Below are 24,375 nucleotides of genomic sequence, written 5' to 3'. Positions count from 1 at the left end.
TCAGCCGAGCTCCTTCCCACAGCAGCGTGGATGTCGATGACCAGCCAGAAGGGACAAATGGGCTTGGGAATAGGTACTTCTCTAAGGTCTGCCGTCTCATGTGCTTGCTGGTGGTGGTTTGGAGTGCGGACTACACATTTAGAGCAGGGGCGGTAATCGCAAGGACGACCTCAAGAACAAAGCCGACAGCACTTCCGCCTCGGTTGGTTGTTGCTGTGACCTCCAGTGCGTGGCTTGTTCACCGTTCTTGTAAGCCTCATTTGACTGTGTCAAGGAGGCGGCCGAGTGCAACTCCAATCGAATCGGTTGTCCATTTTCGAGCGCGTTCTGTGTGAATTTCGGCAGTGTTGTTTGGCCCCTGGAACCTGCCTCAACTCGGATCGCGAGGTCTGTGGTGCTGGGGCCACGGCGGGGCTGATTTTGGCTCAGGGCCGTCTCCTGACTGGCTGCCGGACGAGAGTGGCCCTGACTTAATATTGCCCAGGTGGGCGCTCCTTTTTGTTAGCCTTGACCCCGGCCGTGTGTGGCACCTGCTCGCCAAACCAGCGCCCCAGGTTTCCCGCTTTGAGTGCAGCATCGACCGGTGACAGCAGCTTAGGACCGCATCGTTCAATGGAAACGGTCGACCTCAAGTGACGCCGCTTCCGCCCGCACCTCCTTTTACCTCTCTACGTCCTTGTCTGTGCCTCTTCTTCCTGGAACTGCACCATCGTCCAGCTCGACGCTGGCCAGCATCAACATCAATTTCCCCTTTGCCGGGAACTTCCAGTTCTAGTCTGAACCTCCCTCCTCTGCCCCGGCACGCCTTCGCTCTGCTCGATACGAGGTTCCCTGCACGCGCTCGGGTTGGCTCGCTCAAATATCGTCACGGCTTGATTTCTCCTGTATCCATTTTCCTAGTCGACGTTCCCCGCACCCTGCGCGTTCATCAGCCGGCGTTTGCGCGTTCTTTCCATGCCAACAGTCTTCTGCGGCGTTAGTTGTGCTTGATCGCACTCCTTCGACCACCGCGGCTTCCTCCTAGTACCTGCCAATCACCCTGGCAGCTTCGCTTCTGCCCTGGACTCGTGCCAACGAATTGACTCTCCTCGACTTCCCGCTTCTACTCCCGACCTGTTATCGATCAATCGCGTCGTCCAGGTGTGAAACCTCACCGACCTTACCGCTCAGTCCTGACAGGGGTTCGCGGAGAACATCGATCGAACAGTTGGAACTCCTGAACAGGCAGTTTTCAAGTTGTCTTGGTCCGTGGAAGTTTACCTACAACCGAGCTTCTGGCAGTGGAGGGCATTCGTTGCTGGAGCATCGACGAGGCATTCCTCGCGGCTGCTTGGTTGATAATTCGGGTACTCTGCAACATCACTGTGTCTGCGCCCTCCGGCTTCGAAGTGCATCTGTGAGAACGGGGCACACGCAGGATTAAAGAGAGCAGCAAGAGCAGTGGGTCGGGAACTCCGAACTTGGTATCGGGCTTTTCGTGTCGATCTCGGGACTTGGTGCGCCAGTGCGAAGGACAACAACGTGCCAGCGTAGCGACTTCCTTTCTCTAAGGATTAACCTATACGGGCTTTCATTAGCAGTCTGCTACACCGCTTGCTCCAGTCAACCCGTGCAGCATAGACCAGGTAGTGCATTCGGCAATCGTTTTGCAGGCGCTATTCATGGACGGCCAGCCTGTAACGGCTGAATCCAAGCATCTTTACCACACCCATCCTTGGTCAGCCACGGTTTCTGCTTCAGGGACTCCCCGGGGAAAGCCTACGTCGCCATCTGAATCTTCGTCGAGCTATTTCACCACTCAGGTGGATCTCCTTCCGATCCTGTTCCCCCAGCAGCTCTACCACGACAAGCTTCTCCAATACAACAAGCTCGTTTCCGCCGGTCGGGGCGGTGGAGGTGGTCTGCAAACCCCGCCACTTCCTCCAGTGCTTTCGTCTCCGCAGACAAAGTCGTCCACGCGGTCGAGGTCGGCTTCCAAGGCGTCGAACAAGGACAACAGCTACACAAAGTCTGTCCTGCAAAGCTGTCATGGGAATAGAGCGACGAAGCCCTCTGATACCGCCGAACGCGCGCTTATGAAAACGGGGAAGGAGCAGGTGGCCAAAATGTCAGCCCGGAAACCGGCCGAGCAACCCGCGAACCGCGACGTGTCTGCACGGTTACCCCCTACGTCGAGCCAAAGCACAGCTCTTGCAGCAAACCAGTCGAGCTCGGTGCCGTCGACTCCCCATCAACATCCTCGGACATTCTCGTTCGAGTCCCGGGAGCAGTCGCCCGGCGCCACTCAGAACCACTCCCCGCGCTCCGCCTACTCCGAGACAAACGGCAATGTGCCCTCCCTGCGACCTCTGCCGCCCAGGGTTTATGGTTGCCGCTTCGAGACAGCGATCCCTCATTCACGTCGCCGAATGCCATATAGCCTGGGGACGGACAAGCTAGAAAAGGTGGAGCCCGACAAGATCAAGAGCCAGTTGTCAGAAGACGACGAGAGAAAGCTCGAAACCGCTGTGCGACAATTGTACGACAGGTTACTTCCAACCGAGGCCGTGGAGATCAACAGGCGCAGGTTGGTCAGCAAACTAGAAAAGATCTTCAACGACGAGTGGCCGGGCCACAATATTCAGGTGCACCTGTTTGGTTCGTCTGGCAACCTATTATGCTCAGACGATTCTGACGGTACGTGATTCCCGAGTGCTGCAATCACAGGAACGTGAAAGCTGACATGTCGAAGTTGACATATGTATTACCACACCTTGGCTCGAATCACAGCCGAAGACGTGCATGATCGCGGACCTCCTCCATCGGCGTAAGACGGCTAGCTTTCCTTCCTCGGTCAATGAGAAGCTAACGGACCGCAGATGGCATGCAAAAGATTGTTTGCGTGGCGTCAGCAAAAGTGCCGATCGTGAAGATTTGGGACCCGGAACTGAATCTGGCATGTGATATGAATGTTAATAACACGCCAGCACTGGAGAACACCAGGATGGTGCGAACGTATGTTAGTATCGACGATCGCGTCAGGCCATTGGCCATGATCATCAAGTACTGGACGCGGAGGAGGATCGTCAATGATGCAGGTTAGCAGCCCCCAACCCACGACCTGATCGAGATAGCGCGAGTTCTCACACGCGCCACGCAGCATTTGGTGGAACCCTAAGCTCTTACACGTGGATCTGCATGATCATTGCCTTCCTGCAGCTACGCGATCCGCCAATAGTGCCCGCACTCCACCAGCGGCATAATCTGAAGCTGGTCAAGCCGGACGGGACACGTAGTGAATTTGCTGACGACATCCCGAAGCTGCGCGGGTTTGGCACCAAGAACAAGGACAGCTTGGCCACCCTCCTTTTCGAGTTCTTTCGCTTCTATGCTCACGAGTTTGACTATGACAAGTATGCCTTGTCAATACGAACGGGGAAGCTCCTGACCAAGGCTGAGAAGGGTTGGCAGTATGGTGCTAACAATAACGCTCTCTGCATCGAGGAGCCGTTCAACACAGCGCGCAATCTGGGGAACACGGCCGATGACACATCGTTCCGGGGTCTCCATCTGGAGCTGCGGAGGGCTTTCGACCTGATTGCTGAGGGAAAGTTTGAGGAGTGCTGCGAGCAGTATGTGTTCCCAAAGGAAGAGGAGAGGATATTCCAGAAGCCGTCCACAGTCCCAAGGCCCGCCACGATCAGGAGCTCCTCCCAGCAGAATATCAACAGCAGCAATGGCAGCGGCGGCAGCAACAACGGTGGCGGTCGTGCCCGTGGTGGTGGCTTCCGTGGGAGTCGCCAGTTTAGGAATGGGAATGGAAATCGACGAGCCTCATCAAGCGTCGCGTATGAGACGAATCCAGCCTTCGCACAGGCAGGGCTGCCTCCGACCCTGAGCCCGCAGGACCTCTTGTGGTACCCAGCACAGAGTCCCCAGCTCACCGTGCCACAGGAGCTCTTGAGCACATCGTTCGGCGCGCTAGCCGCGCAAGAGTCAATGCGGTTCCAGCTGTTTACTCAGTTCAACCAACAGCAGGCGCTCGCCCATGCTCAGCGGGCACAGCAGAGTGGGTCGGCGTCCGACAGGTCCCGGACCAATTCGGTCGACAACGCACCATTGACGGCGCCAATCCGGCCGGAATTGCTGTATGGGTTCAGCATTCCGCTCCAGCCTCAGCCATATTACCATACAGGATTCACCACCTATCCTTCGTCCCCAGCATCGGCGGCTCCACCTTCCAATGGACAGTCTGAATTCCGAAGGAGTCTCCATCGGGGTGCAGCGACGAGCGACTCGGGAATCTCCCCTGGTAGCGGTGCGCTTAGGTCGCAATCCCAACCGGCTTCGCGGAACCCTATTGCCGCTTCGCATTCCCGTCTAATAAATGGCATGTCTATCACAGGTTATATACCCGATGAGAGAGGCGATCCCGGGTTTGATGATGCATCCACAAGGGCCTCGTCGGACTCACCACCCGATGATGATGGTCCGCGGTTCATCGGGTATTATGTGAACGACCATTTGAACTCCACCAGGCCAGTGAACGGTTTCCCCAACAATGGTGCGGCGCTTGGTGAGCCGAGCCAAAGCGGACAGGGCGGTGGTCGCCGGCGGTTGTCGACGGATCAGTTACCGCAGTCCGTGCTTGACCGCAGGATGAAGAGAACTTCTCGGTCTCCATCACCCATGGGACATGCTAGGGCCGTCTCTGTGGGAGTGAACTCAGTGCCGCTCTCGTCACCGCCATTTGTTCAGGCTAATGGCAAACTGTCATCTAAGCCCCTTGTGGTCAACGGTACGGCACCGAAAAATGTGCCGGGCTCGGGACATAGCCGGCCAGCAGCCATTGTGGAGCCCGCCTTATCGGACGATGTGAACAGTGAAAATCCATTGCACATCCACCAAGGTCTGCACCCCAGCAGCTCGTGGCCAGAGCAGCATTCACCGTCTCCGTCAAGCAATACAGCGCCCTTAGCGCCTGTAGCGCCGCCCGCTCCGGAGCGGCCGGTCATTGTGAATGGCTCGTCGATAAACCGGTCTCCGTCAGCATTACCAAATATGTTGGATGCGTCGTTTCAACAACGTATTGCGATGGGCGCCGCACTTCACCTCCCTTACTCAGCCGTAGCGGGCGACCCTAACGGCCTGGCAGGGTTTTCGCGCTTGCACAGCCGGCAGCCGCTGGCTCCTCTGGACCTTGCCGGCGACTATGGGATTCATCAAGACTTGCCACATCTCTCTCCTGTTTACGAGCACCGCACGCCGTCACCCACCGTTGCGCGCAAGTTTGAGCCGTCGCCCGTTGCTCAATCCAGCGGGCCGGGGTCGCAAAAGGACCTCCGGACTGACTTTCCAAAGCCAGCACAGAAGTTACAGACGAGCAGATCGCCTACCGTATCGTCAACGGCGAGGCAACAAGAACTTCCGATGCGCCCTGCCCCTCGAGACCAAAGACTCGAGGGGCTGGCGAGAGAGAGCGGACATGTTCGTGCTGCGAAGAGCCAGACGGAGAGTCTCAATGGGTGGCAGAAGCCGAAGGCCCGCAAGAAGGGGGTGGCCGACCCCAAAAATGCAGCCAACGGTTCCCCGCAAAGTGAGCAGCCACCCAAGAACGATGCCGACCGCAAGGGTGGTTGAAGAGGCCACTCATAACGGGTTGGTGTTGCGGCGCTGTGCCTCAAGCTCCAATCGCCAAAACAAGGTCTACGAATGGCTGGCTTTCTTGGATATGTGCTGTCCATGGTTGATGCCGGCCCCGGCAGACCGGATAGAGGCCCCTCTTGTGTTGGACAGCTCTCCTTCAGGATCTCGTCATCTGAACTGAGCTGTATGCTGCTGCAGCGTGTGCACCTTAGGCCGAGCGTAACGATTTGGCATGGTTGCTTTGCTATGGTTGCTTTGCTCTGCCACGCCGAAATGAGCAGGTGAAACGAGGATCAAGATCACGGAGCGACGACCCCTGTTGTTTACTTCCTCACCAAGCGGGCCTTACGAGCGTTTACGGTGCGGCAAAGCGAAGTGTGAATTGTCGTTAGAATATCAACTTATCAGCGCAATGGGGCGGTGGTGCGGATTGGACAGGACGTGGCGTTTCCGGGGAAGAGGGCGGGATGTCAGCTCGCATTGAAAGATGCCAGTTTGAGAGCAAGTTCACCCTGGTTTGGGATCGGGCTGGGTCGGCCGGTACCAACGCGCACATGTGCTGAGGGAGGGAAAAATCATCTATTATATGTCTCTTTCCTTCCTAGGTTCCTGTTTGTTCCTCTCGTATGTTTTGTGCATCATGGATTTATAGAACGGGGATACCATGGTTCTGGGTCTGGTTGTCGCGCTTTTTGAGGCACTGGGAAAGCGCATACGAAAAGCAGCGCAAGGATGCAGAGCGAGCGGCATGTCATGTCCATTCATCCCATCACGTCCCCCTTTTACGCAATACCATACCTCCCACCTGTCAGAGAAAGAGAGAAGACAAGAAATGGATATGGAAAAAAGCATCTAGATATTCTCGCTCCTTTGGTTTCGGTGATTCAGAGACTTGCTCGCGGTGTCTCAGAAGTTGTCTCTGCCTTCGCCGAGACCATGGTCGGTGGACAGATACCGGGAGGATACAAGCCCCCCAAGGGGTCCATGATTTGGGATATCAAGTGCGAGCTACATGTCACCCACTGCATTTGCATCGGCGCGGCCTTTTTCGTATTTTGGTTTTGTTGCGAATTGCTAATACAGACATCTGCTGGCATGTGCTGCTAACTGTTAGGACCGACCGCAGGCACAGCATTGCAAACCACAGTGGTGTAGAGAACGTTTGCGGCGTTGCACATCCATGATCTTTCAACCAACCGGTTGTCCTTGGTTACCTACTAGCCATAGCCATAGGCAATGAATGGACAGTATGGGACTGCCACCTACTTTTTCTCCGGCTTGCATATGGTTCAGGTAATGAAGTGTCAGAAGGAAATGAGCAACTGGGCGTTTGGTAGAGCTTTGGAGTGCCTATAGGATCCCAGGGGGTAACCCCAAAGGTATGTGACGATGTCAAGTAATGAGAAACAAGGTACCTACAGTGGACGGGTTGAGGCTTCTCATCCCGCTTCGTTGAGACTACTACAGGCTTATAAGGACCTATTATTACCAGCAGGGGGAGAGAGGATGTCGCTGGCTGAAGTCAACGATCCAGGGTAAGCGATGGTTGTAGAATCTAGGTCAAGAAGGCAGGAATCGGTTGAAGGCGAACGTTCCAGATCGACCTACTAGTTAGACAGAACCGTCACAAACACAGAGCTGATCTGCTTCGGCTGAGACAAAGCATGAACCCAGCCGCCCTCCACAGTGTCATGCGGGCTGGAAGGGTTCTTTGACCGCGAAGTCCCAACCACCGAGCTGATTTCGAGTATCCATCAATATCACCGTGACTGTCTGGACATACAAGGATACGTAAGCGTCAATAAGTTGTGAAGAGCCCAGGGCAAGGCGAAAGTTCTTAGCATCGTAGCCGGCTCAAGTTGCTGATGGATTACTGTCTTGAATAAGGGGAAGGAAAAGAAAAGGGAAAAGTGCCTGTCGCTAACGCCTCTTTATCCCCCGTAAACTCCAAACGCAGGGCCGTAATGATATCAGATAGCATAGTACACATCGAGCTTCACCGACTCGACATGGTTAGCCCAGCCGCGGAACCTCGCCTTGGCCCAGACAGTCACAACGTCACCCAGCTTGAGGTCGCGCACAAACCTGCCGTTGGCTGTAGCAGCACCACGGCCTTGTTCTTTGAGGCGAGTAGCGGCTTCGAGATCGCGCACGGGATCGATATCGTCGGTATAGCTCCAAACAACGCGGTGCGTCTGTGTGTCTCCATCCGCAACCCGATTGCTCTGGATTCTGAGATCCTCGCGCGGGAGCAGGGGGTGCTTGAAGACGTAGTCGTCCGCCTCCTCTTTCCGCTCGACCTCTGGCAACACGGTGCATAAGTCCTCCAGCTGTAGCGAGGGCCCGCTCTGGTCCTGGGATGCCTGTTGCTGCTCTGCCGCGCCGGTGCTCGCCGGACTGGTTCTACACCACCGTTCAAGACCGGCCTCGAACCATGTCCATGAGTTTTCGTAGGTGCGCCGGTTGTGATAGTCGCCACCCCAACCCTGGTCGTGGCTACGTATGGTGAAGACAATCCGCCGGCAAGGATGGGCGAGCATGGACAGGGGAGACGCCTCGGGCGCCTGGAAATCATCAACCGAGAACTCTTCGCCTGGTGGCTGCGGCTTCGGCGGCGTTCGGTGGATAGGCAAGCTGCCCTCCCTGCGACGTCCTAGTTTTTGTAGGCCGATAGGAGCAGAGCGTAGCTTAAAGTGGGCAAGTACCCGTCACGGTGAGCTCCTGACATGAGGGTGAAGGCAGGCTTCTAGAAGGGCATTAAAGGTAGCGGCTTACCAGGAAGTAGTTTTCGTCCGCCTCCCTGCCGCCGATCCTGCCGCCACGGGCCGTCACCCTCGACTCGCCGAACGACACCTCGGTAGTGGAGTGCGGCCAGTACTCGGCCAAGTCGATGGTGGCGTTGACAATCTCCGGGGGCAGATTCAGGGCTTTGTTCAACATGGATTTTACGACAAGGACGTCTGTAATGCTAGGCTCATGGGGTGGGCTTTCGGCATGGTCCTCGGCGGACTCGGCGGCTGGTTTCTCTGGTTCTGGTTCTGCAGACATGCCGGTGTGAGCACCGCTCGCTCGTCTTGGTGTCCAGAAGAAATACAAGATGAGAGAGAGGAGGAGGGCCGCGGAAGTTGCCGCGAGTTTTGTGTCGTCCATCGGTCTTGTTTATAATCCACTGCAAGTACAGCGACTAATAAGTGGATTCTGAGAGCTCGGAGTTGCGTGTCAGTCAGGCCTTGCTCAGGAGCTGGCGAATAATTGGGCACAAAGCGTCTAGACTTCTTCCAAGTTGAGTTAAGTTGTTGCCGGCGCAAAGCAGATTTTCAGGGTAAGTAAGTTGTTGCCCTCAGCTGGTTGGCATGTATACCTCTACCTTTATCTAGGGTCCAAGGAGCTCACCAGCTGAAGTCGCCCGACACTTTGAACTTTGTAGTTTCCATGGCTGCGTGTACGGGAGCATAGTAGGGTAAGAACATGCCATATCCCAACTCAAAGTTGTGACATCACCCCGCACCGTGCCAAGAGCAACGTCAACAAGGACCTCTGTTGGGAACACCCCCACTCAAAGATGGGTGCGTTATCGGCTTATCGCAAACGCCAAGAAACCACGTGAAATGACGGAATACTATTTCTCAGCAGATCCGGAGCCCGGATCGGACAGAAAGTAGTAACAACATCGCCGGCGGCGCCGGCAATGGCTGCCCATGCCCACACGACTCCTTTTCTGCGAGCTGCAGCGCCAATTGATCTCGTAGGATCATCGCGGAACACAGTCTTGACATCCCGACCATTCTTGGTGACTTTTGGCGAAGAGCAGCATGAAGACGCAACGAATGACATCGACTGTGCGCCAGGGCTCAACACTGCTGTTAGGCAGGCCAGCGCTGAGCAATGCCTCGCCAGCAAGCGTGCGATGCACAACAGCCGCTCACCGAGTCAATGCAGGCCTGCAATCCGTAGTGCGGCCAAGTACCTCACGTCAGCTTCATGGACATGCTGCTCGACGAAGCGGCGCTCCCTCGAACCCCGCCATCAAGTTCCCCTGCCTCGATGCTCTCGAAACGCGCTCGGCCACGCTCCAGCAACAAGCTGCGCGGTCCGACCAGAGCGGTCCGGAGCCGTCCTACACAGTCGGGGCAACCAAGACATTCCACTGCGATGAGCCCCTCCTGCTCGACCACGGCGGCCGGCTGCACGAGTTCGACATCGCCTACGAGACGTGGGGCCAGATGAACGCCGACAGGTCTAATGTGATCCTCCTCCACACCGGTCTCTCCGCCTCCTCCCACGCACACTCCACGCCGGAGAACCCGCAACCGGGGTGGTGGGAGAAGTTCATCGGCCCCGGTCTTGCTCTCGACACGAACAAATACTTCGTTATCTGCACCAATGTCATCGGCGGGTGTTACGGCTCGACGGGGCCCTCCAGCATCGACCCGTCCGACGGAAAGCGATACGCGACCCGCTTCCCGATTCTAACCATCCAAGACATGGTACGGGCGCAGTTCCGTCTGCTCGACCACCTCAGCGTGTCCAAGCTCTACGCCAGCGTCGGCTCCAGCATGGGCGGCATGCAATCCCTTGCCGCGGGCGTCGAGTTTCCGTCGCGCGTGAGACGCATCGTTTCCATCTCGGCCTGCGCGCGCAGCCACCCCTACAGCATCGCGATGCGCTACGTCCAGCGCAAGGCCATCCTCAACGACCCGAACTGGAACCGCGGCTTCTACTACGGCCGCGTCCCTCCGCACGTGGGCATGAAGCTGGCGCGCGAGATCGCCACCATCACGTACCGCTCTGGCCCGGAGTGGGAACAGCGCTTCGGGCGACGGCGCGCCGACGCCTCCAAGCCCCCCGCGCTGTGCCCCGATTTCCTCGTCGAGACCTACCTCGACCACGCAGGCGAGAAGTTCTGCCTCACCTACGACCCCAACAGCCTGCTCTACGTCAGCAAGGCAATGGACCTGTTCGATCTCGGCCGCGAGAACCAGCTCGCCACGGCCGCGCGGCGCCAATCCTTCATGTCCAGTTCCTCGGCTTCCTCGACTTCTACCTCGGATAACGCGGCAACCTGCAACCTCACCCTCCCGGACAAGCCCTACGAGGAACAGCCCCAGCCAGGCTCGCCGATGCTTTCTTCTCTACAAACAGAAGCGGCCCTCTCCGCCAACGACAGAAGTGCACCTCCCAAACCGCCGGCCGATCTGGTCGAGGGACTCGGAGCGGCCCTGCGCGAGCACCCCGTGCTGGTCATGGGCGTGGCGAGCGACATCCTGTTCCCGGCTTGGCAGCAGCGGGAGGTGGCCGAGGCGCTGAAGCAGGCTGGCAACCCGCGCGTGAGCCACTACGAGCTGAGCGAGGCGCAGAGCCTGTTCGGCCATGATACCTTCCTGTTGGATGTGGAGAACGTTGGCGGCGCTGTGAGGAGTTTCCTGGGCTGATTTACCTAGCAACCAAGGAAGGGGTGGCTAGTGAAAAGGGAGGTGGGGTTGTTTGTGCATCTTCTGAGAGGGAGAAAGAAAGAGAGAGTATGTGTGTATAGACGGTGTTATACCCGCATCTGCATCTGGGAGCATGTCTGGTGTTCTTGGCATTTTTTGTTGTGGTAGCAAGTCATATATCGCAATGAAATTGGATCAACTTTTGTTGACGAGTGCCAAAAATACGGAAGTTTATCGGGACATATATGTCGATGTTCGTGTTTTCGATGGTGAGGGGTATGCATGACAGAAAAGGAATCCCGCAACTGTAGTAGTAACGTCGGATGACTGCCCGGGTATAGATAGCATGATTGATAGGAAATGTTCTTTATGGCCTGTAATAGGAAACGGCATGATATGATACCTAGAGAAACAACTCAACCCCTTCAAATGAACCCTGTCCCGAAAGAATCCACCACCGGCGATGCCGGCGGCGGCGGCGGTCTGCCCCCGGCCGTCCCGGGCCTCCTCGCCACTTTGATACTCGGCCCCCGCGCCACCCCAATTCCCATGAAAGACGCTGCGTCATCGTCGCTGGGCACGGACTCCGGGAACTGAGAGATCAGCCTCGGCGAAGCGGCCAGGCCACCGCCGCCGCCACCACCCTTGCCGCAACCGGGCCCGGCCGAAGTGGATGGTCGTCCATCCGCCGTCAGCGACCGGAGCGGCGGCGGCGGCGTCCACATCGCGGGACTGCCCATGCTCGGGTCACGCGACGGCGCGTCCGGGGAGAAGTTGAATTTGAGGTTGAGCGGCGGCGGGACATTGGCGCGCGTGAATTTGGATGGCTGCTCGGTCTTGGGCGGCTGTGTCGGGGCGCTGGGTTCTGACGTGGGCGGCGGCAAGGCGGAGGGCGTCTTCTCAGCGGTCGTCGGCGACGTCAGCGGCCAGGTGGTCGAATCCGGAGTCGGGGGTGCACCGGCGCTGGGGTGGAGGCCAAAGTCGAAGTTGAAGCCCGTGTCGACAGCGGGGTTTGGTGGGCGAGGCCGCTCGGAGGACGTGTCAACGGTTAGCGCTGGGCTTGGCTGGCCGAGGTCGCGCCGCCAGTTGGGATGGCGGAGCTGCGGCGTGTTGGTGCGCGAAGGCGGAGAGCTGTGCGTGCTGTAGTTGTCGGTGCTCCCGCTCCTCGAGCCCGGTGTCGGGGTCCCACCACGGGCTACCTTGTTGCTGGACACTCCATACTCCTCCAACCCCGGCCGGCGTGGAAGAGGTCCGCGTCTAGGCGGTCCCCGTAAGGGACTCTGCGGCCGGTTGACGGTGGGTGAGGCTACGGCGGGGGGCGACATAGGAGAGACGGGCGGGATGGAAATAGGAGAGGGAATGCGGAGCGGAGCAAGTTGAACGGGCGGCAGGATCGGTCCGTCGTCGTCTTCATCGTCCTCTTCCTTGATGCCTTCGCTGTAGACGCTGCTACTGGTGCTGGTTCTGTTGGCGTCCTGGATTCGCGGCGTCTGTCCCTGGTGCGCTTGCTGTGCGGTTACAAGCGTCTTCTCCAGCTCCTCAATCTTCATCGACAAGCTGCTGAGCGCCAGAGTGTCGCGCATCGCGGGGACGTTCTGGATGACGGGTCGCGGATATTGTTCGCTTGGCTCATCGTCAAGTGACGACCTCCGAATCGATCCCGATGGGGAGGTGGCAGTGGAAGGCGAGGTCAGAGACGATATTAGCGGCCCTAGGCCCTGTCTCTCCGCACCCGGTGTGTTCCGGCCGTCGGCGGCCGCCGCCTTTGGGGGTTCTGGGTGAAACATCGCAGGACGATGCTCCTTGGAAGCGCTTCTGATGAGCACAGAAACTCGTGAGGGACGGTTTTCAATGCCCGGGGTGCTGAGCGGAGGGCTGGGCGAGCGAACATCGTCGGGTAAAGGACCAAGTGGGCTGGTCCCCTGGAGAGGAGGCGGCCTGTAGGGTTTGAAGACCTTTTGCGGAGGACCCTCAGGCTTGGGGCCTTCCGGCTCGGCGCGGTGAGGATTTGCAACTAGGTCGGCGTATGCCGGCCGAGGAACGTGGGCCCCAGCGGTGTTCGGCCGTGTTCCTAGCCCTAAAGGTCCATGTCGGGGTGAGTTTTGCCCTGGGGGCTGGGGTAGACACTGCGTCGGAGCGGCCGTGGGAGGGGGTCCTTGATGCAGTGGAGGTGGGCGCAGGGGCGTGGCCGGGCCATTGCGGCTACTCGGCCTCGCCTCATCGCCTCTGGACACGAGACTTGGCAGGACCGGTGCCTCTGGGTCTGTCTGCTGCGGCGCACTCTGGACCTGTGGTGCTGAGGGTCGCCGACCTGACAGGTTGCTCTCCGTAGACTTCTGTCTCTCCAGCCTTTCCATCTCCAACCGAGCGGTTTCTCTCTGTCTCTCCAACTCCTTCTCCCTTTCCTTTGCTCGCTTCGCCTCCTCCTCCCGCTTCTTGACCGAGGCCATGACGGCGTCCACCATTTCGTCCGCCTCCTCGCCAAACACTGATCCAGAGTCCCCGTTGTCCGTGGTCGGGGTGGGCGGGAGCTGCGGTGACCCGATGAGCGGAGACCGCGGTGTTGGCGGGCCGGAAGGCGCACTGCGCGCAAAGTGAACATCCAACGGATTCACCCAAGGCTTGGTCCTGCCGGGCGTCCCTGGCCGCGATCCGAATCCGGGGCCAGGGGCTGCCAGGGTCGGCGATGATGCGTTGTTTGCGCCGAAACGCGCCCCAAATCCAGGTGCCGGGGCGGCCAAACTCGCCGACGACCCGTTGTTCGCGCCGAACCGAGTTCGTAAATTCACATCGGAGGCATGCATCTTGAGGTGAAGGCTCGTTTGGCTGCCTCTGTGGCCAGGACGGAGCGTGCTCAGGTTGTACATGCTGGCAGCGGCAAGGTTGTGTGTATCAGAGAGCGCGTACGGGGACTTGCCGCTGCCGCCCTGGTTGGGCGTCCCTGCCCGCGACACGGACACGTTGCTGCCATTGACGACGCCTTTTCGGTTGATGCTCTGCCCAAATAGCTGTCCCTCTCCCACACTGTTCTGGTCTCGGGGCTGAAATTGCTTCCCTGGGGCAGGCTTGCCGTCGGACTTCCTATGGCATAAGCGGTTCGCGGTTGGTCCTCCTTGCGAGATCATCGAGCCACTCACTTCTTCTTGTCCCCGAACCTTAGACCAAAGAACGAAACCATGGTGAGCAGTTGACTAGGTTTTAGTCTAAGACATTAACTGCGGGACGGTTAGCACATCACATGCCAGCGTCGAGGCAGTCTCATGTCGCCAACATTGTAAATAGTTTCCGTAGCCGGTTATTGCTAAGCTACTAGTATTAAGAACGGATGTTGTCGCGGTGACGGCAACGACAATTCAGGCCAACGACATCTCCGAGCTTCCAACGTCGTCCACGAGGGGTCTGGTCTGGCTGTACTGTACTGCGCAGGGCCGACGGGAGCTGAATGAAGGCCCCTGCAGCGCCCAGTCCGAAAAGGGGCTCGTAGATGTGGGGTTCTTGAAGGAATGCTCAGATGGCTTTTGGCCGACTAAAAATCGAAACGAAGAAAAAGAAAAGAACGACAGTGCAAAGGCAGGCTGAGAACGAACGACGACAGCGGCGACCACCGGTAGGAGAGCAGAAGAAGTGAAGAAGCTGGAGACAAAACAGACATGGGCTCGTATCCAATTTGGGGAACCATTCGTGAATTGGCTGTGGGGGTTGATCGCTCGCCTAGCGCAGATTTGAAGCGAAAATGGCACCCCTGCACTAGCGAGCCCTTCAGGGGCAGAGGGGTGCCTGCCCTTTTGAGTTAAATTTGATGTCTTTCATGAACGCCATCGTTTCAGTGTGACGTGAACGCGCTCAGTCGTGCTCGTTTATAAGTTCAAGCTGGAAGAGGAGAGCGATCGCAATCATCACCGGCGATCGTTCTCTTACACTACAGAGGCTGTGGGCGGAAACCACGAAGTCCTCTTGGCATTGCATTTGACGGCACAGGTAAGAACAACAAAGGCCGGGCAGCCAAACAGATATGGTAAAACGTATCAAACTGGCCAAAACAGCATTTTCTGGGCTTTTTGGGCTATTTTACGTAGTTCCATAGATTCGGGGACCTCAAATTACCCTATTCCAAGTGCCTGTAGTCACATGCGCGTGCATGATAGCCCTGTCCGCTATGGTATGTCAACCGGGTTCGCAATCGGGTATGTCGATGGCAAGAGTAAGGTCTCTACGTGTATCGTTTCTGGTTGCATCAGTGTTGACTTTAGGGGATGGTGGTGACATCAGGCGGGTGATTGACCATCGGGCGACTTGGCACGGAAGTTACGGTAGGTAATGCTCATAGTATATTCGGAGGTCCATATCTTGCTGCGTTGGTGTGCTTTATACTGACCATGTTCGAGTCATTCAGAAAAGATACCCGACACTACTACTCTTATAGCCTGGCTTCCGTTGGGACCACCTTGAGGTCTGCTCCCCGGCAGCGCATTTCTAAAGCCACCGCCCTCTTCAGCCGAAAAAGGGAGAGAGATCATGGTTGCTGTTTCCTCGCAGTGTAAATGACACCTCAGCACGGAGGCTCAACCGGTGATCCTGTCTCGTTCGGTAACCTGAACACCCACAATATCGTCACCGAAACCATGAAGAACGAGCCGGATGTGATAAACGGCAGGCCTATCCAAGCTCCACCAAGGTCGAGGCCAGTCCTGAGACTCGCAGCCAACAGAGGCCCTGCAGCGGTCCCACCTACCATCTCCATGAAGCCCACGAGCGAGTTGACAGTGCCAACGTGATGCTCCTCGACGAGCGCGTTGAGCAAGGACCGAATAAGCGCCGTCATGCCTGAGCCGATGGCGAGCCAGATAAGTCCGAACGAGAAGAGTCCTCCGTTGACTGCCGCGGCGATCAGCAAGCTCCCCAGAATCTGGGTCACGCCGGACCATCGCGCCAGCCAGAGGTCCTTGGCCACGGCCGTCATGCCAAGGCGTTGGACACAGAGCCAACCGGCAACAGGCAGCAGGCAAAGGAGCGTCACCAGGCTTCCGGCATTACGGATGGTCAAAACCATCGATGCCGTGCTCCAACTCCAGCCGTATCGGTCCGTTGCGTACTGCAGCAGTAGCTCTCCAACAAAACGGCCCAGAATGCAAAAGACGAGGGACACCATCAGGAAGGCCAGACTCTTGTTGCCAAGGATGAAATCCCACACCTCTGCGAGACCAGCCCAAGCCTTCTGCCAGAGACTAGTCGCCTTCGACGTGCCGTGCCCGTCCCATTCGCCATCCTCTTCCACCCTCTTCCGATCATGGACGTGCATAGTCTCGAGCACAAACACAACGCCGAGGTTGGCGACAATAAGAACAGCCAAACCGACGAGGAGCGGTGTCCACGGGCCCCAGACTAGCATCGCACCGCCGATCGGACCGGCGACCATCTGCGAGGCGAGGAAGACGGCACTGATCTGGAAGAAGACTGTCGCACGCTCACTGATGGGAATGACGTCGGCGAGGATTGTGTAGACCATGGCTACCGTAATGGCGCCGCCGCCACCGATCCTAGGGATACCATCAGCACCCCTTGCCTTCCTCCCCCAGAACGGGAAAAGACTCACAGTTGGAAGGCCGACGAAAACCACGTCATCCACAACGGCACCACATTCGAAAAGTAAACTAGCCCGTCTAATCAGCGCTTTGCCCCTCCTATCATTACCGGGGGGAGGAAGACTCACAGACAGCATACATGAACACATACGACAGCACAATGCCAAAGACGGACAACCCCAACACCGGCCGCCGCCCCCACCGATCCGACAGGATCCCGTACGGCACCGCCCCCACAATCCCGGGGATGCACTCGAACGTGTTGGACCACCCGCGCAGCATGGCCAGGTACCCCTGCACATCAGGGCTCTTGCAGATCGGGTCGTCCGACAAGACGATGCCGCCCGCGTAGTGGCGGATGATGTGCTCCGCCAGGCGAGCTGCCAAGTTGTTGCTGCCAATGCCAGTGCCAGTGCCAGGTGGCGGAAGAGGGGAAATATCCGGAGGAGAAGGAGGAGAAAGAGGAGGACGAGGAGGAGGGGGTGAGAAGGCGTCTGGATGCATCTGCCGGCAGATGATGCTCTCCATGACGGCGTTGATCGGGGGAACGGCCATGCCGATCCCCAGCTCGAGGAGGAAGATGAGGACGAAGCAGAGGAGGATCACGCGCGGACGGAGTGCGGCACGGAGGTGGCTTAGGGGGTCTGCATCGGCCGGGCTGCTGCGGTTGTCGTCTTCCGGGTCATTGATATAGGTGGCAGTGGTGGCGGTGCTGCTTTCTTCTTGGAGAAACGGGGGTGTTGTTGCCGTCGGGGTGGGTGTTCCGGCGAGCAGCGGGGTCCGCTCCGTGTCGGCCTCCGTAGCTGTGTCGATGCGGTCGACGGAGCGGCCGCCGGATGTCCTGGTCATGGTGGGCCCGAAGTAGTACGAGAGCGTTGACTTGATTGTAGTGCTGGAAACACTGGCATTACCTGTTCATTGGGATGGTGCATGGACTAATGTAATAATTTGGGGGGGAGGAGTGGAGGGAGATGGGAATTGGAGCAGCCACTGCAGAAAAGATTGGGTATTGGACGTGGCGGAAGATGATGTAGATGATGCGAGTGAACTTGCAAGTAACTCGGAGCAGACACGAAGTTGGTGTCCGCGTAATCGCGGGTTAAGCTTGGTAATTTAACCGTCCAAAGGAGGCTTCCGAAAAGAGAACTATCGCCGAGAAGGGCAGGTCGAAGCCCAGATAGCAATCCGGTTCGACGATCCGGTTTGGCTTCAAGTTCCTATAACCATTTCTCTGCAAGAGTCTGCATCAGTTCCAAGTTCTTGTCCACGGGCCGGGACGCCAATTTATGGCTTTGTCGTGCGGCACAGCTGCGGCCCGGCTGCACCACAATTGATGATGTTCTACTAGATGTATGTAACATTAGTATACAGTATTGTATCATTGTAATGTACAGTTGTACGGAAATGGGGCGCCAACGTGGGTACCTTACTAATGCACATGCGTAACTTTGTAAAGATCCCCCGTAAGTTCCAAGACTTGGTGCAGGAATGCGCGCACTTTACATGCGGGTACGTAAGTACAGGATGGCGTCCTCACCCAATACACGGTATCCAAGTTCATACCCAGTAACCTTTCGATACGCAAGAATTACCGTACTTCCGCCCAGGTCTCAGCGTCCGCCCAGAATTACCTACCTTACATGTGAAGGAGTCTAGAGACTAGACTTTACAACTCAAACAATCGAGAACGGAAATGGATGGGAACGTATGGAATGAGGATATACCCATGCAACTCCCATTCCCGTCTGCTAGTTACCTAGTCATGCCTCGCAAGCTGCAGAAGCTACACGTCAGCGCGCAGCATTGCCTTACAACCTTTTACAAGGAGCTATTGGTTGGTTCGGTTACCGGGCGGGCCAAGCAGCGACTTATACCCAACATCAGGTTTGCACATGCGATTGGATACCTAGGTACCTTAGGTAGCCATGTTCTCATTCAATCCCCTACCGGGAAATCAGGTGAAATGCAAACTTTGCTGCGGTCAGATTAAGGGACGGATTGTATGTACTGTATACCTTAGGTACTTACTTTCAGAGATGCCACCCATGGTTTCGTGTTCCGTATAATACCGGTGATTTTAACTTCCAGGGTCCGTATTTACATTGCCCTGCTGTTTCCGTAACCTGACTGAGAAGGTTGGGACCCACAACGGAGCCGGGCGCGGCCGTGCGGCCCATGCCACGGGCCCACGGCTCCCGGCCTTTCCAAACCGGCGGTGTCCAGTCACGCGATAGGTACAGGTACCCAACAAAAATCTGATTTCATGGAAATCGGTGCTTCCGAATTGTGACTTACATCATCAACAGATCAATTACTCTGGACATTGTGCTCACTGAAAAGCGCAAGCACCATGTCTCAAGGTGAAGCCAAGGTCATACTTACGGAGCCCCTTGTACGTCGACCACAGAAGCAGCGGACCCCGCCACAGTCTTGATCAGAGATGCTAACCTATGCATATAGCTCGAGAGCGAGGCGGTGTGGACAAAGCTTGTGAAGTAAGCAGGCCTCCTGTCGTAGTAAATAAATCCCCCGGTGCATGCAGAGCTGACAGACCTCAAGGAAGACATACAGAGACCCCAATGGCGTAAAGCGGACGTGGGAGTCGGCCGAGCGGCGCACACGGCCAAAGGACAGCGAAATCGATGGTGTCGGGATTGTCGCCATTTTAGAGAAAGAAACCGGTACGTGCCCCGCTACTTCCGTCCGCGCGAGTCCCGTACTGAACGGACAACGCATTGTAGGTCCAGAAATTGTGCTTCAGAAACAGTACCGTCCACCATTGGACAAGATCGTCATTGAGCTCCCTGCAGGGCTCGTCGACGAAGGTGAGACGGCGGAGCAGGCGGCGATCCGAGAGCTTAAGGAGGAGACAGGCTATGTAGCCGAGGTGCTCGAGACTTCGCCCATCATGTTCAACGGTTAGTCTTGCACCGGCTGCCCCAACTTTACGTTCCTCTGACCGATGCGGCAGACCCTGGCTTCTGCAACACCAACCTGCGCATGGTTCACGTCAGCGTTGACATGAGTCTTCCTGAGAACCAAGATCTGAAGCCCGAACTTGAAGAGAACGAATTCATTGAGGTTTTTCTCGTCAGACTGGACTCGCTCTGGGAGGAGTGCAAAAGACTCGAGGCCGAGGGTTATGCCATCGACGCACGGATAGCGAACCTTGCCGAAGGAATCGAGCTCGCGAAGAAGTTCAAGCTCTAGCGGCCGCGGGTAGCGAGACGGATATAGTGAGATAGACAGGTATGGGGATAGACGGGGAGTTGGACGGAGGGAAGGGAAACGCCTGCATATAGAGAGTGATACCTTACCGTAATGTAGAGTCCGAGTCAACCAGACGTCGATCATTTGCTTCCCTGCTTCTCGGTCTGGTCAATCTCTAGAGTCCATTTCCCGAGCTGCTCTTTCCACATGCTCTGCTCGGGCATAGAAGTTGGGGATATCCTCCTCAGACTCGCCTGGCGAACCGTGCTGGTTGTAGACACATTGGACACAATCCCACGACCGCGCGCTCGCTTCCTGCTCCTCTCCCTCACCCACCAGCATCGCCAAACCAACCAACCAACTCACTCCAAGCCACTAGTTCGCACCGCCCCTGATCTCTTCCGGCTCCGCTGCATAGTCTACACCACATCACGTGCACATACACAGGTATCTTCTCGCGGCGTGCCTGAGAAGTGCCTTGTCACGGGGATTGCTCGAGCATGGAGTACTTGTCGTTTTTGCTGGAGTACGCTTGACGTCAGACCTAAGCCCCGCAAAATGCCAATATCACGCGGAGCTTCCGGTGGAACCCGTGCCGTGGGGCCGGCTCCGAGTCGGGCCTGGAGCGGCCCCACTGACTGTCCCCGATGATGTCACAGAGATCGACCAGTCGGCAGATATAAGTTGCTTCCCCTGATCCGAAAGGTGGTTCTATTTTGTATAGCAGAGCAGAGCCAATAACCCAAGAAAAAAAACGACTCTTGATATTCGACAGTCCGACTTAACTTCATTCAACCTCAATTTCAAGCCATCATCATGCCTCGCCAAGGAGACGGTTCAGGAGACAACGCGGTCGAGGCCGGCCACAACATCATCCACGGAGCGGGCCAGCCAGAGGTATGTTTGCATAATTTTACAATCCCTCCTTGCGCGTTGATCCCTAACAATCCTCCTAGAGCACTCGCGTCGCTCGTGCCGACAAGGCGGCTCCGATGCCCGAGTACGAGAGTGGGAAGGGCCTGGCGGAAAAGAGTGCCAGCGCCGGAAAGGTCGAAGGAAAAGATCAGGGCGGAAGGGGTTCAACAAACTGAGGCACGGCTGTACGATATGATGGGATGCGAGAACATGGTCTATTGTGAATGAGCGAATGATTGACGGCATAATCTCCTCAAAAAAAGGTTAATTACCAAACCTGATATCCGGCTTGGTCGGTGAGGACCCTGACCTCTCGAAAAATTATGTGTTGTGCCCAAGGGATAAACGTATAAGTTGCCCCTGCCGCCTCCATCACCCGTTCTTGTCCATTGTCTATTATTCGCCGGCAGAGTCGTCTTAATACACGCCCCCGAACCGAATGCTGTACTCCCAGAGTCCCACTCCTCGTCCACAATCCGCATCAACCTCCCGATGATGTTGCTTCCACCATCGAATTCCCGAACTCCCACGGTCCCACCGCGGTCTCCCTCATGGGCACCCTCGTTCCTGCGCGGCTCGTCTGGATCGTTGGTTGTGCCCGTCTTGCCCGATCTTCCCCAGGGCTCACTATTCGAGTGTATTCTCCAAAGTGAGCCAACCGGCACTCTCCGACTTCTCGTTGTCGTCATCAAGGGACACCCCCAGGTCCTTGCGTGCATCCGAAGCCTCGATCAGACGCTTTTCGGCGATCTCGACTGCTGCCTGCATTATCCGCTTGGGAACCTCCATCAAATCTTTCTTGTGGTGTAGCTGCCATAGGAAGCGTGTCCGGATCATCGGCAGTGTCTCACCCTGTTGCTGGTGCGCCTCGAGGGCGCGGCGGGCTAATTCCCTGAAGGCGGACGGGGTTCCCGAGCGGATGAGGTCAAGCGTGAGCTTATTTGCTGTAGTTGGCGTTGTTAGCTTACTGCAGGGATCTCGGGGGCTATACTGACAGGGCATGGTAGACTGTCGTGAAGGGGAAGGAAGATGCTTACTATGGCGACGTCGGTTGGCGACGGCTTGCCTGCTGTCTTTATTGTCCGTTTTCTCGGCCATTCCGACAAAACTCAGAAATGGACAAGTAAGAAAATGTGAGGAGTCTGCAGTAGGTGGCGACCGTTTGCTTGAGAAGAGGTAACGTCTTTTGGCTGATACGATCTTGACTCAGTCCAAATTCTTGAATACTGATTGATAAGAAGTTGGTTTGGCTGCAAGTTAAATGGTGCGGCCGAAATTGTAGGTAACTTTGAAATTCGCAGAGGTCGGTTTTATATCAGTGCTATTAAAAGATGAACAAGGTATCCACGGGTATAAACAGCTCATCTGTTCCATCTGAACATTGTGTCACAATATGAACAGAGCGCGGAGAGGAAGCGATGAACAAGTACATAGGCTCAGGCATACAGAGTAATTGGGCACACACCAAAGCAAACACGAACAACTTATGCTTCGTAGCAGATAGACTTCGGACTGACTTACACGAGCAGCAGCAGGGCTTGTTATCTTGTAGTCGAATCTCGAGGCAGGGCAGTGCCACATTACACTGAATTATGGTAACTTTATAGTAGGCTACACAATCGATATGTAACTAAAGCTTTCAAGAGCACGTTCCTTCTATTCCTAGATAGTTTTCAGTCCTCCGGTACAGATGCCTTTGGCAGCGGCAGTCGGCCTTTCTTGCTGCGTTCCTTAGGACCACGCACTGACGAGACCCGTTTCCCTTCACACAGCCCCTATCTCGTCATCGTCCCCAATAGTAGTGTGACTCAGGTAGAGTATTGACACTGGCGAGACGTATAGAATATTCAGTATACCTACCTGAAGTAATCTCACTTGGCTTCATATGCCTCGGCACACCACGGCACATAGAGCATGGCCAGCACTTAGCATACGCGCATCATCATAGCCTCTGCCATTACGGCTAAGCAGTAGCTACAATCTGGAAATCAACTATTTTCTTCAAGACATCTCAGTTTGACAAACTTAGTCAATGGGTCAAATTTCAAACCTCGCTTACCTAGAGCCTTGATAGTAACAGCATTTGGTAATAAGGATCAACAACTCAAAAGGGCCGCTGGTCTAGTGGTATGATTCTCGCTTAGGGCTCCAACCCGAAGCATCATTGCGAGAGGTCCCGGGTTCGATCCCCGGGTGGCCCCGTTGTACATTACACTTTTGCTCTTGTTCCCTCCGAAAGTCCGAACAGGCATGTCTTTGGGAGCTGAATGATTGCCAGTGATTCTTCCACTCTTTCTATCTACCTAAACTAATCAGGTAGGACTATAATAGGTTTTGCATATGTACTCTCGTAGCCGTCCCCTTCACAACTCCAACTCATTCCGCTGCCTCGGTCCCTACATAAATTGGATCAGCGTGCCAAAGATGTTGCTGCGACAGTCTCTATCAGCCTATCAGGCCAATCTTAGCCGAGATTCTGAGTATCGGGTTGCCCGAAGCTTGATCATACTTGGCTTCGTCTGCCACCATCTGAGACTTTGCCGAGTTCAGGGGGGTATCTTGGCGTTTTATACATAACGAGAATGTGCGGCCCTGTAACTCTAATACACTGCCTACCGTAGGTAGGTAGGTAGAGTGAAGCTGAGTGCCTGATGAGGGACCTCAGGTACTGGTAGCTTTCAGTTGTCATGATGTAAGAAACACCCCAAATTCCAGAAAGGAGAAGATACCTGGTGCTGCAGGGAGCTGCAAAGTGGGCAGCAGGTGGCATTCGGAATATGATAGGATACCCAGATTTCAGATTCGTTTGATGTTTCTTGAAATTCGGTTGCATCGAATCAGTGCACGAGGGGCAGGGGAAGCTTTCGGTTCCACCTGCCCACTCGGCTCGACTTGCACTTGAAGTGTCCAATCGAGCCAATTCAGTTGAGTGTCTGGTTATAAGCACCTTAACCACTCACTGGGATTCAGGTTGACATACGTACCTAGGTAATGATATATACATAATCTTGCCTTGAACCAATGGCAATATTACGCTGGAATTTCTGAGTTGCGCAGTGCCATCCTCTAGAGCATGATCCTACCCGTACTTTCATAAGCAGAGTATGGGTCCGTATGCTGAGAATAGCAATATGATCACGGGCTATCAAACAACGGGCGAAAAGGTCGGTCAGTGTTTGGACATTGGTGGAAGTCTGTTTCCGCAAATTCCATACACAGCAAGTGGTCGTGTGCGGCGGTAAAGTGTCGGCTGTGGGACCTGCAAAAGCCAACCTATCAGCGCCTGCGAACTGCGACGAAACCTGACAGGATGTTGCATGATCGGTTTCTTTCCCTGTCACATCTCCGCCTGCCGATCGAAGTCGGATCGCCGCCTGCACCTTGCAAGATTTGGGCTTCGTCGCCCGGAGAAGCACCGGCGCGGTAACGCTCCCTGGCTCCGCCTTCTCTTGGCGGCGGACAGCCGTCTCAGCGTATCCCGGCCTGACACAGCGGCGTCCGGGAGAGGTCCTGCAGCGGGATCGCCGCTGAGATTGACGATTGGCTCTGCTGGGTTGACCACCTTTCCTTTTGCAACGGGGCTTCGACACGGGATGCCCCGTATGGCTGCG

General features: G+C 56.2%; 7 protein-coding genes and 1 non-coding gene across 8 annotated transcripts; 5 read left to right on the top strand and 3 right to left on the bottom strand.

Moving 5' to 3' along the window:
• Nucleotides 1-1,661: 1,661 nt before the first annotated feature.
• B0T15DRAFT_389161 (uncharacterized protein) lies at nt 1,662-5,619 on the top strand (the record flags this gene model as incomplete). Its single annotated transcript, XM_062864473.1, has 4 exons — nt 1,662-2,676; nt 2,732-2,806; nt 2,859-3,077; nt 3,140-5,619. 4 exons carry the CDS (start codon nt 1,662-1,664, stop codon nt 5,617-5,619), a joined length of 3,789 nt encoding a protein of 1,262 aa, XP_062726789.1.
• Nucleotides 5,620-7,595: 1,976 nt separating this feature from the next.
• Nucleotides 7,596-8,775, bottom strand: B0T15DRAFT_385346 (uncharacterized protein; the record flags this gene model as incomplete). The annotated part of the gene is made up of 3 exons (XM_062864273.1): nt 7,596-8,312; nt 8,401-8,642; nt 8,688-8,775. 3 exons carry the CDS (start codon nt 8,773-8,775, stop codon nt 7,596-7,598), a joined length of 1,047 nt encoding a protein of 348 aa, XP_062726788.1.
• Nucleotides 8,776-9,266: 491 nt separating this feature from the next.
• B0T15DRAFT_520103 (homoserine O-acetyltransferase-like protein) lies at nt 9,267-11,260 on the top strand. Its single transcript, XM_062868477.1, has one exon. It carries the CDS (start codon nt 9,438-9,440, stop codon nt 11,055-11,057), a length of 1,620 nt encoding a protein of 539 aa, XP_062726787.1. The 5' UTR covers nt 9,267-9,437; the 3' UTR covers nt 11,058-11,260.
• A 222-nt stretch (nt 11,261-11,482) lies between these two features.
• On the bottom strand, nt 11,483-14,235 carry B0T15DRAFT_482154 (uncharacterized protein; the record flags this gene model as incomplete). The annotated part of the gene is made up of 2 exons (XM_062866081.1): nt 11,483-14,138; nt 14,195-14,235. The coding sequence occupies 2 exons, from the start codon at nt 14,233-14,235 to the stop codon at nt 11,483-11,485; spliced, it is 2,697 nt and encodes an 898-aa protein (XP_062726786.1).
• Nucleotides 14,236-15,368: 1,133 nt separating this feature from the next.
• B0T15DRAFT_520098 (major facilitator superfamily domain-containing protein) lies at nt 15,369-17,950 on the bottom strand. Its single transcript, XM_062868476.1, has 3 exons — nt 16,768-17,950; nt 16,651-16,708; nt 15,369-16,594 (listed from the first exon to the last, which is right to left on the bottom strand). The coding sequence occupies exons 1-3, from the start codon at nt 17,486-17,488 to the stop codon at nt 15,607-15,609; spliced, it is 1,767 nt and encodes a 588-aa protein (XP_062726785.1). The 5' UTR covers nt 17,489-17,950; the 3' UTR covers nt 15,369-15,606.
• Nucleotides 17,951-18,858: 908 nt separating this feature from the next.
• On the top strand, nt 18,859-19,953 carry B0T15DRAFT_58827 (NUDIX hydrolase domain-like protein). Its single transcript, XM_062871099.1, has 5 exons — nt 18,859-19,031; nt 19,100-19,134; nt 19,199-19,320; nt 19,381-19,557; nt 19,611-19,953. The coding sequence occupies exons 1-5, from the start codon at nt 18,990-18,992 to the stop codon at nt 19,847-19,849; spliced, it is 615 nt and encodes a 204-aa protein (XP_062726784.1). The 5' UTR covers nt 18,859-18,989; the 3' UTR covers nt 19,850-19,953.
• Nucleotides 19,954-20,505: 552 nt separating this feature from the next.
• B0T15DRAFT_408460 (uncharacterized protein) lies at nt 20,506-21,101 on the top strand. Its single transcript, XM_062865339.1, has 2 exons — nt 20,506-20,746; nt 20,806-21,101. Exons 1-2 carry the CDS (start codon nt 20,666-20,668, stop codon nt 20,938-20,940), a joined length of 216 nt encoding a protein of 71 aa, XP_062726783.1. The 5' UTR covers nt 20,506-20,665; the 3' UTR covers nt 20,941-21,101.
• Nucleotides 21,102-22,874: 1,773 nt separating this feature from the next.
• On the top strand, nt 22,875-22,965 carry B0T15DRAFT_t22. The gene has a single exon. It is a non-coding gene; the product is annotated as a tRNA-Pro (tRNA).
• The last annotated feature ends 1,410 nt before the right edge of the window (nt 22,966-24,375 follow it).

This window comes from Chaetomium strumarium, assembly GCF_033439665.1.
Source record: "Chaetomium strumarium strain CBS 333.67 chromosome Unknown B0T15scaffold_1, whole genome shotgun sequence".
Classification (NCBI taxonomy): Eukaryota; Fungi; Ascomycota; class Sordariomycetes; order Sordariales; family Chaetomiaceae; genus Chaetomium; species Chaetomium strumarium.
Note: the sequence above shows the minus strand (reverse complement) of the source record. Positions and strands in the feature narration are given on the sequence as shown.

Bases quoted from the DNA above. Each gene is read 5' to 3' on its own strand.
- B0T15DRAFT_520103 (XM_062868477.1), top strand. From the start codon at position 9,438: ATGAAGACGCAACGAATGACATCGACTGTGCGCCAGGGCTCAACACTG.
- B0T15DRAFT_520098 (XM_062868476.1), bottom strand. From the start codon at position 17,488: ATGACCAGGACATCCGGCGGCCGCTCCGTCGACCGCATCGACACAGCT. The intron at 16,709-16,767 runs GTGAGTCTTCCT...TAGACGGGCTAG, and splicing joins TGTGTTCATGTATGCTGTCT to TTTACTTTTCGAATGTGGTG. The intron at 16,595-16,650 runs GTGAGTCTTTTC...TGGTATCCCTAG, and splicing joins TTTTCGTCGGCCTTCCAACT to GATCGGTGGCGGCGGCGCCA.
- B0T15DRAFT_58827 (XM_062871099.1), top strand. From the start codon at position 18,990: ATGTCTCAAGGTGAAGCCAAGGTCATACTTACGGAGCCCCTT. The intron at 19,135-19,198 runs GTAAGCAGGCCT...ACAGACCTCAAG, and splicing joins GTGTGGACAAAGCTTGTGAA to GAAGACATACAGAGACCCCA. The intron at 19,321-19,380 runs GTACGTGCCCCG...AACGCATTGTAG, and splicing joins CATTTTAGAGAAAGAAACCG to GTCCAGAAATTGTGCTTCAG.
- B0T15DRAFT_408460 (XM_062865339.1), top strand. From the start codon at position 20,666: ATGCCTCGCCAAGGAGACGGTTCAGGAGACAACGCGGTCGAGGCCGGC. The intron at 20,747-20,805 runs GTATGTTTGCAT...CAATCCTCCTAG, and splicing joins ACGGAGCGGGCCAGCCAGAG to AGCACTCGCGTCGCTCGTGC.